The sequence below is a fragment of the Dunckerocampus dactyliophorus genome, chromosome 5 (assembly GCF_027744805.1).
Source record: "Dunckerocampus dactyliophorus isolate RoL2022-P2 chromosome 5, RoL_Ddac_1.1, whole genome shotgun sequence".
NCBI classification, from domain to species: domain Eukaryota; kingdom Metazoa; phylum Chordata; class Actinopteri; order Syngnathiformes; family Syngnathidae; genus Dunckerocampus; species Dunckerocampus dactyliophorus.
In genome coordinates, this window is record NC_072823.1 from 27,746,354 (window position 1) to 27,758,491 (window position 12,138).

A 12,138-nucleotide genomic window follows, 5' to 3' on the forward strand; every position below is an offset into this window, starting at 1 on the left:
AGAGGCAAATATTTGAGGGGCCCCCCTCACAGGAAAAAATGACAAAGGGGCCCCCTATGGTAGCTCATATTGGCTCGAGAAGGGCCCCTTTTTAACTACTTCTACCTTACTTCCAGCAAGTGAATGTAATAAAGTTTGCTTTGCCCCCCCCCCCCCCCCCCCCCCCCCCCACACACACACACACACACACACACACACACACAGAGAGGCTGTTAACAACCTTGGCATTGTTCAATAAAATGATATACAGTGGTGTGAAAAAGTGTTTGCCCCCTTCCTGATTTCTGTTTTTTGTTGTTGCATGTTTGTCACACTTAAATGTTTCAGATCATCAAACAAATTTAATTATTACTCAATGACAACACAACAGAACACAACAATGCAATTTTTAAATGAAACATTTTTAATATTAAGGGGAAAAACATCCAAAGCTACATGGCCCTGTGTGGAAAAGTGATTGCCCCCTAAACCTAATAAGTGGTTGGCCCCCCTTAGCAGCAAAAAACTGCAATCAAGCGTTTGTGATAACTTGCAATGAGTCTCTTACACGCTGTGGAGGAATTTTGGCCCACTCACTTTGCAGAATTGTTGTCATTCAGCCACATTGGAGGCTTTTCCAGCATGAAGCGCCTTTTTAAGGTCATGCCACAGCATCTCAATAGGATTCAGGTCAGGACTTTGACTAGGCCACTCCAAAGTCTTCATTTTGTTTTTCTTCAGCCATTCAGAGGTGGACTTGCTTGTGTGTTTTGGATCATTGTCCTACTGCAGAACCCAAGTTGCTTTCAGCTTGAGGTCACCAACAGATGGCCGGACATTCTCCTTCAGGGTTTTTTGGTAGACAGCAAAATTCATGGTTCCATTTATCACAGCAAGTCTTCCAGGTCCTGAAGCAGCAACACAGCCCCAGACCATCACACTACCACCACCAGATTTTACTGTTGGTATGATGTTCTTTTTCTGAAATGCGGCGTTACTTTTTTGCCAGATGTAATGGGACACACATCTTCCAAAAGGTTTTGGCAGAGTATTTTCCCAAAGGTCTTGGGGATCATCAAGATGTTTCCTGGCAAAATTGAGATGAGCCTTAATGTTCTTTTTGTTCAGCAGTGTTTTTGGTCTTGGAACTCTGCCATGCAGGCCGTTTTTGTCCAGTGTCTTTCTTATGGTGGAGTCATGAACACTGACCTTAACTGAGGTAAGTGAGGCCTGCAGTTCTTTGGATGTTGTTGTGGGGTCTTTTGTGACCTCTTGGATGAGTCGTCGCTGCACTCTTGGGGTCATTTTGGTTGGCCGGCCACTCCTGGGAATGTTCACCACTGTTCTGTGTTTTTGCCATTTGTGGATAATGGCTCTCACTGTGGATTGCTCGATTTTCATTTAAAAACTGCACTGTGTTCAGCTGTGTTATCACTGACTAATATTTACATTTGTTTGATGATCTGAAACATAAGTGTGACAAACATGCACACAAAAATAAATCAGGAAGGGGGCAAACACTTTGTCACACTACTGTATACAGTATGTGAAATACCAGATGTGTAATATTAAAAACATTAAAGTGTGTGCACGTTTTACACTGTTCAACGTAAACCCCCTTAAAAGCAAGATTTAGTGGGATTGATAACCATTTTTAATTAATACTAACATTGGCAAAATTATCTTGGTAGCAAATTAAAGGTTTTCATCATCACAAAATTAATTTCTAATCATTTTTTGACAAAATTCTTGCAAAAAACAAGATTTCCAAACAGTTTTTCCTTTTAGTTAAAAATAATGGGAAAATTATCATAAGACATTTATTAACCGCACAGGCAATTTTAAAGCAACATTTTAACCAGCTTAGCTGTTATACAAGTGTAAAAAGATGTTGACCACTGTTAGTATTATTTAGCACTTAACTGTTTGAAATTTTTTGAGACTTTAGAGACTCAAAAATGTCTGAAATTGTGGCAAAATACAGTTTTTGGAGCAAATTGAACATTTTCAACAGAGAAAGTCAGCCATATTTGTGGAGTCTGACTTTTTTGGGTGAGTGCGAGGGGTTGAATGACCTCTTTATATAATTTGGGGAAGAACATTATTTCAAATACCATATTTTCCGGAATATAAATCACACTTTTTTTCCAGAGTCAGGTGCGACTTACTGTGTCAATCAAAATGCAATACTTCAGATAACTGAACATGCGCTGCCTTTAAAGGAAAACTGCACTTTTTGGGGAATTTTGCCCATCATCCACAATCTTTATGTGAGACAAGAACACACGTTGTTCTCTTTTCTGTGCATTCTAAAGACAATAAAAACAGAGACAGCTTGCTTAAAATGCACGTTATGGGATGCACCTATTCCGCCGACGAAAGCCTTCTGCCAAAAACGCTCCATTTACATCATGTGACCTGCTTATTAACCAAGCCACAGCAACATTCTTGTTATTATTCTTATTAACTTTGTTACGCAGAAGAGCTACGTCAATGGCATAGTGACACCTCGCCACACCACACCGGCTCGCGACTAGCTTCACTACCCACTCGCGCGCCGCGTGTCAGCGCCATCCTCACAATGCCTCAGGCCACTACCTAAAGGGAAAGCTACATGTTGGAGCTGCCGCCACTGCTGCTGTGTTTTTGTTTTTGAATTTTGGAAAAGGTGTCGCGTTCATTTCTATCTTGCTATGTAAAATCAATGGGCCCAGGAAGGAAGTTCCGGCAATGCTTAAAATGACCAAAAATACAACAAAATACTGTGTTACATGTTGTCATGAATGTACCTGTTACTGAAAGGTCACAGCATGGATATTAAAACCTTGCTAGAGCTTTTTGGAGGTGTTTTAATAGCGGGCTTTATAGGCAGGATGGGTGTGTTCCATTACGTGCATTAATTACCTGCCTTTTTATGGCTGTTTTATATCTGCTTTATATCTTAATAAATAATAATTCATCCTAATTGATTATTATTATTAATAATTAATAAGTACAGTTTTCCTTTAAGTTAAAGTGGGGTAGTGGTTGGTTTTTGGCGACATCGAGGGGCTCTAATAATTCATGCTTCTGTCTTATAGACCATCTGTAAGTAATGTGCAACTATAATGATGTGAGACTTGTGTGGATTGAGAAATGTCATACTTTAGACAGCAGACTTGTTGAATTAGGACACTAATTGCTGTATGTCTAGCCTGGAGATTGTAGCTGCTGTCTCAGCCACTGACTAACTAAATACACACGTATGATTTTTATTTATTTTAATTCATTTGTGAATACAAATAATATGTTTTGGTGTTAAAATATGGCTGTTTGATTTGTTTCAACACATTATTAATCAGGTAATTTTTTTTTGTATCCATTTAGTTAAAAAAATCGACTCATTTCAACACTCAGCAAAGTCTTGCGCATGAGGACAGTTTGGGCTTTTCCTAGATTTTCGAGACCTCAAAATGTGAAATTCCAAATTAGAGGTGTTGGACTAAAGAGGCTGTACTGTATTCATAAACACAACCAAAACACGTCGGGGATATTTAGTCTGGCAACGTTAGTGTTTATTAACATAAAGTCTATGTGAGGAGTGATGGCTGTCTATCAGATGGAGACTGACAGTTGTGTTTACCTGGGAGGAACATTCCAGGCTTTCCCAGTGTGCCGTCCAGCCTAGGAAAGGAGGAGGAGGAGGAGGAGGAGGAGGGGGGAGCCAAAAATAACTGAGTGAGTGCATGAGTTGAAGTTACTGTACAGTAAAGATACAGCACATATGTCGGCCTGTTTATAGTGGTAATAAAAGAAAACATATGGACAGCATGCATATACAGTACTATATATCAGGGGTGTCCAAACTTTACAGCGAGGGCCAGTGAAAATAGTGAAAAACAAAAGTATGCAACTCTGAAAGTATGCAACTTTGCCACGGTATGCTAAGCAGTTATAAATATTTCAGGAAAAAAGTGCATCTCAGCTTCATGATATAGGTAAAAAAAAAAAAAAGAGCCTATTATTAATATCAAGTTCAGTCTTTGCTCCTTGTTGCACATTTTTGCTGTTGATTTTCACATTTCCAAACTATTTCAACTATCTTCTTTAATAATAATCATAGATTTTCTTCTTTGAATATTATGACTTATTCCCATGATATTTTGACTTTATTCCCATAATATTAGAACCTTTTCCCCAACTTAATGATCCAAAAATTACAAATTTACTTTGTTTAGTTTGTTTCTCATAATATTACGACGTTTTCGTGGACTAAAATGATATTATTTTATAATATTACAATTTTATTCTGGTGAAATTGTGAGTTTTTTCTCTTAATATTTGACTTGATTCTCGTAAAACTACAACTTTTATTAATTTCTGCTGTTGTTTTTGCAACTATTTCATCTATTTTCTTGTAAATTTTCTTCTCATAATTATGACTTTTCCATAATATTTTGACTCTATTGTCATAACATTATAACGGCTTCTGCAACCTAAATTTCCAAAAATAACAACTTTAGTCATTCTTTTGTTTGTTTTTCATAATATTTCGACTTTAAAAAATGTTTTCCTTTAATACTTGAATTTTTTCGCTTCTAAAATGATAGTGTTATGTTATTCTCCTAAAATTACAACTTTTTTTTCATTAGATTTCATTTTTTCTCTCAATATTTTGACTCTCGTCCTGTAAAATTACTGAAGAATTGTCCATTTTTGCTGTTGTGTTTTTTTTGTCTAGTTTTATTGTTAAACTATATTTTTAGAATGTGCCGCGGGCCAATTAAAAAACATCCGCGGTCCACAAATGGCCCCCAGGCTGCATCTCGGACACTCATGCTGTAGAAAATTGCTATAAAATCCAAACTTAAAAATGGTGTGATGGAAAATCCCTGCACTGTAGTTCATGCAGCACATATTTCATTATGTCTTCTGTAGTACTTTTAATAATAGCTGGCAACACAAGTGAGCAGCGAGATAATTGGTCTGGGCTGGACGAGTGCTGTCGGCACAGGTGGAGATGTGGTTCACCGAGTGGAAACATGTACTGCAAGTCAACATGCAGCCATTATTGTCCACGAGTACACCACACAGTAATTTTTATGTGTCTCCCTAATGAAACGCAGCCCCCCCCCAGTGCCAGCAGCACTCGTGCAGCCCCAGACCATGGAGCCACCAGCATGCTTGACTGTAGGCAAGATACAATTGTCTTGCTACGAACTTGTGCCAGTATCCTAATCCTACACCCAAGCTTACTTTCTTTAGTATTGTCCCTAGTGTAATAAAAATACTTGGGAGTATACTATTCCGTATACTGTGTGTACTATTTGCAAAAGGTTTTCTGCATGACTCATTTATAGTCAACAAAAACTACGTTAAAGTCAGAATTTGGTGCTTAGTGGTGGAAAAAAAAAATAAATGAAGAGTTCTTTCTTTTTCAGTAAACAACCCACTTTGTCTAATTAGAGGGCGGGAGCTTGTAAAAAAAAAAAAAAAGTGGCGGCCACATTTCATAATAAAAAAAAAAAGCATAAAAGAGACAACAAAGTTAAAAAGACACTTTGTGGCGTTCTAAAAGACGAGACCGCACCTTCTCTGCAGCTCCTTGATGCGCACCATCATGTTGAGATGGCCTTGCGAGTACTGCTCGATCACGTCCCGAACATCGTAGGGCTTACGCGCTTGCTGTGGATCACACACACACACACGTTATACATATATATATACATATATATATATATATATATATATATGTATACACACACACATATAGGCATACAAAGGCCATTGTCAACCCTGCGCTGTTGCCCAATCCCTAAAAACATCCCCCAACCCCCATGGGTGCAAAGGGTTCATTGTTAACTTTGTGTGTGTGTGTGTGTGTGTGTATGTGGGGGGGGGGCAACTGACAAGTGCATGGTAATGTAGAAAGGAATCGCATTAAGGTCCTTTCACAGCTTTGTTTGGTGTGACGTGGAAACAAGCTCCGTCAGAAAGAACCTGGTGAACTCTTTAGGCTGCAGCTGAGATCACTTATACGGACGGGGTCCTAATTGAAAACACAACGCTCTTCCAGAACAGTAAGGAGGCAGCACTGATATCACGTGAATGCGTGATGATTGTCTTTGTGTGTGTGTGTGTGTGTGTGTGTGTGTAGTAACAGGTTGCTGTGATACTTAGCTTGAACTGCATCACGCGTTTAAAAAAAAAAAATAAAAGAAAGACTTGCAGGTGCAAGTTTCAGCTACACATTCACCCCCCCACCAAGCCGTATGCACTCCCTACTCATGCATAAACCTCAAAGGTAGAACTGAATGCAATTTGAGAGACTGGTCACAATTACTATTGATTTTTCCCAATAGAAAAATGCAACTACTACGACTACCATAAGAAAATAATAAACAATGTCGGGAGTAACGGTCTTAAAAATAAGTGTTACTAACGCCTAAATCTAATTTCTTCCTTTTTGAAGCGTGAAATGCGGTGCGTTATTATGCACCCCATAGCTAACAGCCCCTTCAGCTCGCCGCCCCGCTCGTATGTGACGCTTACAAATGAGTCGAGTCTTTCGAACGGCTCTTTTAAGTCAACGATGAAAACCAATTCACAGCTGAGAATATCGAATTTCATGGCTTCACCCCATCACTTTATCTATTCGCTAATTGCAGTTCAAATATCGCTGCCTCACTATATCGCGTTTTTTTCCAAAAATATTAAATGATTGCTGTTTCATGGTTGACTGTGGCCTATTATTATGTAGTGTTGTGGTCGCAAGGCATCAGCAATGTTATGAGACATGATGTTGGATTACGTTACCTTTCACACTGCATGGAGACTGGAGAGTGTGCCAGCAGAGCCCAGCCGACATGCCATGGCTGAGACGGACATGCCATGGCTCGGTGAAAAAAAACGAGTAAAATAAAAACAACCTCCTATGTTACTCCGTGTGGAAGTGGTAAGTTTTGGGCTTCTTTGTTCTTCTTCCTTGCTCTGTTTGAAACACTTTCTTAGGTTTAGAATAAGTAAGTAGGAGAGGCTAACTAGTTAGCTCGCTATCTGGCAGCCGCCTTTTGTCCCTGCAGTGATCCCGTAGCCTGCGCAATGTGATGTAAACAAAGAATAATAGGAGCGTAAAAGTGATTATAGAGTGTTATTCCATGCCTACAGGGCTCTAATAATGTTAAAACCCGTATTTAGAAAGTCACAAACAGGTTTTCTGTGCTCTAACTACAAAAATATTAAGTTTATTCGTATTGAATCTTACTTTGCTGTCATGTCTGGAACCAATTACCCGTGACAAACGAGGGATTACTGTTTAAGCCACTACTTATTTCTCATGCTTCGAACCCTGCAGCTTGTACAGTGATGGAGCACATTTACGGCTAAAAAATACATTTCCCATGATGTTTGGAATGCAGCTTCATGAAGTAGTGACGTGGACGAGGGAAGTGGAAGCTAATATCACGTTTTGAAGACTTATGCAGCGTTTTCTGACACATCTTAAAAAGGTTTGATCAAGTGTAGAATTACTACCGCTTCTGTTTGGCCTACTCAGACCGCCAACCGTCCACTATCACCCAAGATCTTCGAAGGGCTGGACTGAATGAAGAGGATAGATCAAGCTAAATGGCTAGTTTGCCTCGAGACAACGAAGAGCGACAACGAAGGAATTGCGAGGCTACAATTGTGACGCTACAGAAGACGACTTTAGTGGTTTTAGTTCCCAGGAGGAGGTGGAAGACAGATAAATGACTTTTCTGGTAGGCTACTGTTTAACTAGCCTTTTTACACTCACTGTTCAGCACAGTTTAACTAGCCATGTTACAACGCACTGTTCAGCATCAAAAGTCTAAAAAATCTTTCTGTTTAACATCTTTCTGTGTACCAAATATCCCATGTTACAACGTGGACACTTGCGGCTTATAGACAGGTGGGCCTATAGTCTGAAAATTATGGTATATTTAATAAATTATACTGCTTTGTGGCTGAATACGTCCTATTATTAGTCAAAAATATTCATATTTAAGCAGATTTTACATATTTTTGCCTAAATTAAGCATTTTCAAGCGTAAAAATGGCTAAATGAAGTAAAATACAAATATAAGGCATCCAGAAGACAAATTCAAATACGTTGTGGTGGTATGTACACTGGTCACTAGGTGTCAGTAATGTTATGTTCATGTTCAGTGAGACACACAAGCAACAGACTTGATTGCCGCAACAACAAGCTTTAATTGCAGGTTTGAATGATCTCACAACAGGCACAATGATCCCAAACACGGGCTCCTGCTGCGGCCATAACCCACACCAAGCTAAAACTCAACTCTGAACTTCCTGTTCATCCCGCATTCAGCTCCCCTATCACTGGAACATATTTACAGAAACACACACAAGCACAAGTCTTATTCATATCTTAAATGTCTTATTTTATGTTATTATGTTGACTATATTGGGTAATAGGAGTGTAAAGGTGACTGTAGGGGTGTTATTTCGGGTCTTAGAGGGCTCTTAATGTTAAAAACGTATTTAGAAGGTCATAAACAGATAACTACAAAAGTATTATATTTATAAATAAGGAATCTTACTTAACGAGGGATTACGGTATAAAAGACAATCTTATATGCAACGGTGAATCGGTTATTGTTCACTTGAAAGAGCCGTTCAAAAGACTCGACTTGTTCGCGACCGTCACATCTCTAAGCCACACAAGAGATGATACATGTCTGAGGGATCTTTTGAGTTAAACCTGTCGTTTCCAGGATGGAAATACAGGAGCTACTTCAACGTCACACATAACTAGCAACTATTTAAAAAAACAAGTGCTGCAAGGCATGCTGGGCAGCCGGAAGCACTCCCAGCGACGCTGTGTAAAAGGAAGCACTGCCACGCCTCCAGCAGCAAGGAGTAGGCAAGAAAAGGTAGTGCTTTGAAGAACCGTTCATGTTCTGAAAAACCCTTGAAAAGATTGGATCAGGTGTACCGTTACTTGATGCAACCCAGCCTCACTCTGACGCTACCTCCAGCGGCCCCCTGGTAAGTTGAGTTTGAGACCCCCCTTCTATACCGTATTAACCTGAATACAGTACACCACAAACCTAAGTAAAGTCTGCCAGAGATATCTTCTGTCCTTTCATATATCCACCAGAAAACTTGAATCTGGATCGTACAATTCAAAACACCCATTTCGAGCCCAAACGAATTGTCTGGTTTCTGTTCAGTTCTGCTTGGGCTTTCATTTGATTTTTACCTTACCTGAAACTTCTTGCGGGCCACAAAGTACTGCATTCTACGCAGGACTTTCACTGCCGACCTCTGGGCGTGAGACAACCTGTGAGAGCACACAACAGACAAGAGACACTTTTAGTCCAACACACTACCTATAATCAGGAAAATGTAGCGGTTCAGAAACAGTTGAAGAAGTGCAAGTATTGGGGTGACATGAGGCTGTGCTCCACCAGATGGCGGTGTGGTGAAATAAGCTTGTTCGTTTTGGCGAGTTACGTACACACTCCCATAAATTATCAAGACTGTACAAAAAGAAAAAGGGAACTAGTTGCGTGCACGCAGTGGAGGAATACGTAGCCGTGCGTCACTTCAGGACAAAGGCACTTTCGTTCTTTTTAGTGAACTTTTTTCCCTTTGTTATTTCTCCCAAGCGCACTCCCATATTTTGATGGCAGTGTGTCAAAGAAAAGGAAAGTGAAAAGTGAAGTGAAATTAGACATCGTAAAAACGCTCAGAAAATCCAACATTGTTTATTCGCCCCCGGCTAAGCCATCATCATCATCATCATCAGGACCAGTGTAATACTTTCTCCTCCCAATAAGCCTGTCTTTCCCTCCCTTGCAACGCCCCTTCCAGTGTGCAAGACAACCACGAGGATAAAAGTAAGGACTCATTTCTTTTTTTGAACTAATGTTGCATTTAATTTTGTATTTAATCTTTTTATTACTGTATTTTATATGCTCTTCATGGATTCTGTGTACAGTGTGAGCGACTTAGGTGTTCATTTAGGTATAAGTTCCGACTTACACTAAAACTCAACGTACATCACTGTCGTAGGAACAGTCCATCTATAACAGGGTGTCCAAAGTGCGACCCGGGGGCCATTTGCGGCCCGCAGCTGTTTTTCACGAGCCTGCAGCACATTCTAAAAATATAATTTAAATAGAAAACTTCTTCTCCCTGAGCTACCACCCTATCGTGGAGGAGTTTGCGTGTCCCGATGATCCTAGGAGCTAAGTTGTCTGAGTTTTTTATGCCCCTGGTAGGGTCACCCACTACAAACAGGTACTAGGTGAGGGACCAGACAAAGAGTGGGAACAACTTGCAAAGTCCCCCGTCAGAAAAAGTTTCAACTACCACCTCCTGGAAAGCTTCGACCATGTTCCGAGGGAGGTGGAGGACATTGAGTCTGAATGGGCCATGTTCCGTGCCTCAATTGTCGAGGCAGCTGATCGGAGCTGTGGCCGTAAAGTGGTCACTGCCTGTCGTGGCTGTAATCCTAGAACCCATTGGTGGACCCCAGTGGTGAGGGATGCCGTCAAGCTGAAGGAGTCCTATCAGGCCTTTTTGGCTCATGGGACTCCGGAAGCAGCTGATAGGAAGCAGGCCAAGCGGTCCGCGGTTCTGTCAGTCGCTGAGGCAAAAACTCAGATATGGGAGGAGTTCGGAGAAACCATGGAGAACGACTTCCAGACGGCTTCGAAGAGATTCTGGACCACCATCCGGCGTCTCAGAAGGGGGTAGCAGTGCACAGTCAACACTGTGTATGGTGGGGATGGTGTGCTGCTGACATTGACTCGGGATGTTGTGGATCGGTGGAAAGAACACTTTGAAGACCTCCTCAAAATCACCGACACGTCTTCCTATGAGGAAGCAGAACCTGGGACTCCACAATGGGCTCTCCTAACTCTGGGGCTAAGGTTGCTGAGGTTGTCAAAAAGCTCCTCGGTGGCAGGGCCCCGGGGGTGGATGAGATCCGCCTGGAGTACCTTAAGGCCCTGGATGCTGTAGGCGTGTCACACTCCTAAGCCTGCCTGGTAAGGTCTATTCAGGGGTTCTTGAGAATTGAATCCTGAATTTAATCTCGGATTCAGGAAGAGCAATGTGGTTTTCGTCCTGGTCGTGGAACTGTGGACCTGCTCTACACTCTCAGCAGAGTCCTTGAGGGTGCATGGGAGTTTGCTCAACCAGTCTACATGTGTTTTGTGGACTTGAAGAAGGCATTCAACCGTGTTCCTCGATTCCCCAATTCTGTGGGGAGTACTCCGGGAGTATGGGGTATCAGACCAGCTCATTCAGGCTGTTCGTTCCCTGTATGACCGGTGCCAGAGTTTGGTTTGCATTGCTGGTAATAAGTCGGACCCGTTTCCAGTGAGGGTTGGACTCCGCCAGGGCTGCCCTTTGTCACAGATTCTGTTCATTATTTTTATGGACAGAATTTGTGGGCGCAGCCAGGGCGTTAAAGCAACCAATCACTCTTTTCAGGACAGCGAGGTAAAGATTTTGGCCAAAGAAAACAGATGGTTTGAAAGAGGAGTAAAGGAAGCTATTTTTGTCAAACAACAGAACCCATCATTGAATCGGAATGGTGGTTTGAGGTTTAATTTGGACCCTGTGTTCAGCAGGTTACTGAGACCGAAACCCACAGCTCTTAGTCTTGCAAATGAGGTGGAGCCAGGGCCGAGCCAGAACAATAGATGCTAACGAGCCAGTATCAGAGTCGTTCATACCCAACTCAGGGAGCGACACTTCCCTTTTATCGGAGGTGTTAATGGCAGGATAGGATTATACCACTACTCCGCCCAGGCTTAGTGTAAGGAACCAATAGAAGGAGGGTGTTGGCACACCAATTTCGCCCACTCTTACTGTATTTAAGGCCTAGGCTACCAGCACCTATTAGTTCGCTGACAAAGGTCTTCGGATGAGGAGCGAAACGTCCGACACCTTCTTCACAGAAGTACAGATGACGTCTCAAGAAGCCTTTCCCTCGATGGACAACTCCTGTACAACTGAGAGCCTACACAGACAAACTTTTCTGCTTTTACGAGAATAACGTTATTATATACTATGAGGAAAAATAAAATAATTTTAGTAATATGAAATTGAAATATTAAAGAAGAAAGTTGCCTAACATGATGAGTGTGAATGGTGTTTGCCTTTTTTGAATTGAGTTTT

The 12,138-nt window shown here is 41.2% G+C and overlaps 1 protein-coding gene across 7 annotated transcripts in view; it reads right to left on the reverse strand.

Moving 5' to 3' along the window:
- The window catches only part of kcnq1.2 (potassium voltage-gated channel, KQT-like subfamily, member 1.2), a 289,633-nt gene that overhangs the window by 135,794 nt on the left and 141,701 nt on the right, over nucleotides 1–12,138 (reverse strand). For all 7 annotated transcript variants that reach the window (XM_054777784.1, XM_054777781.1, XM_054777785.1 and 4 more), the window contains 3 exons: nucleotides 9,211–9,286; nucleotides 5,549–5,643; nucleotides 3,602–3,642 (listed from right to left, as the gene is read on the reverse strand). In XM_054777784.1, the coding sequence (XP_054633759.1) occupies nucleotides 3,602–3,642; nucleotides 5,549–5,643; nucleotides 9,211–9,286 (212 nt within the window). The remainder of the gene's footprint in view (nucleotides 1–3,601; nucleotides 3,643–5,548; nucleotides 5,644–9,210; nucleotides 9,287–12,138) is intronic.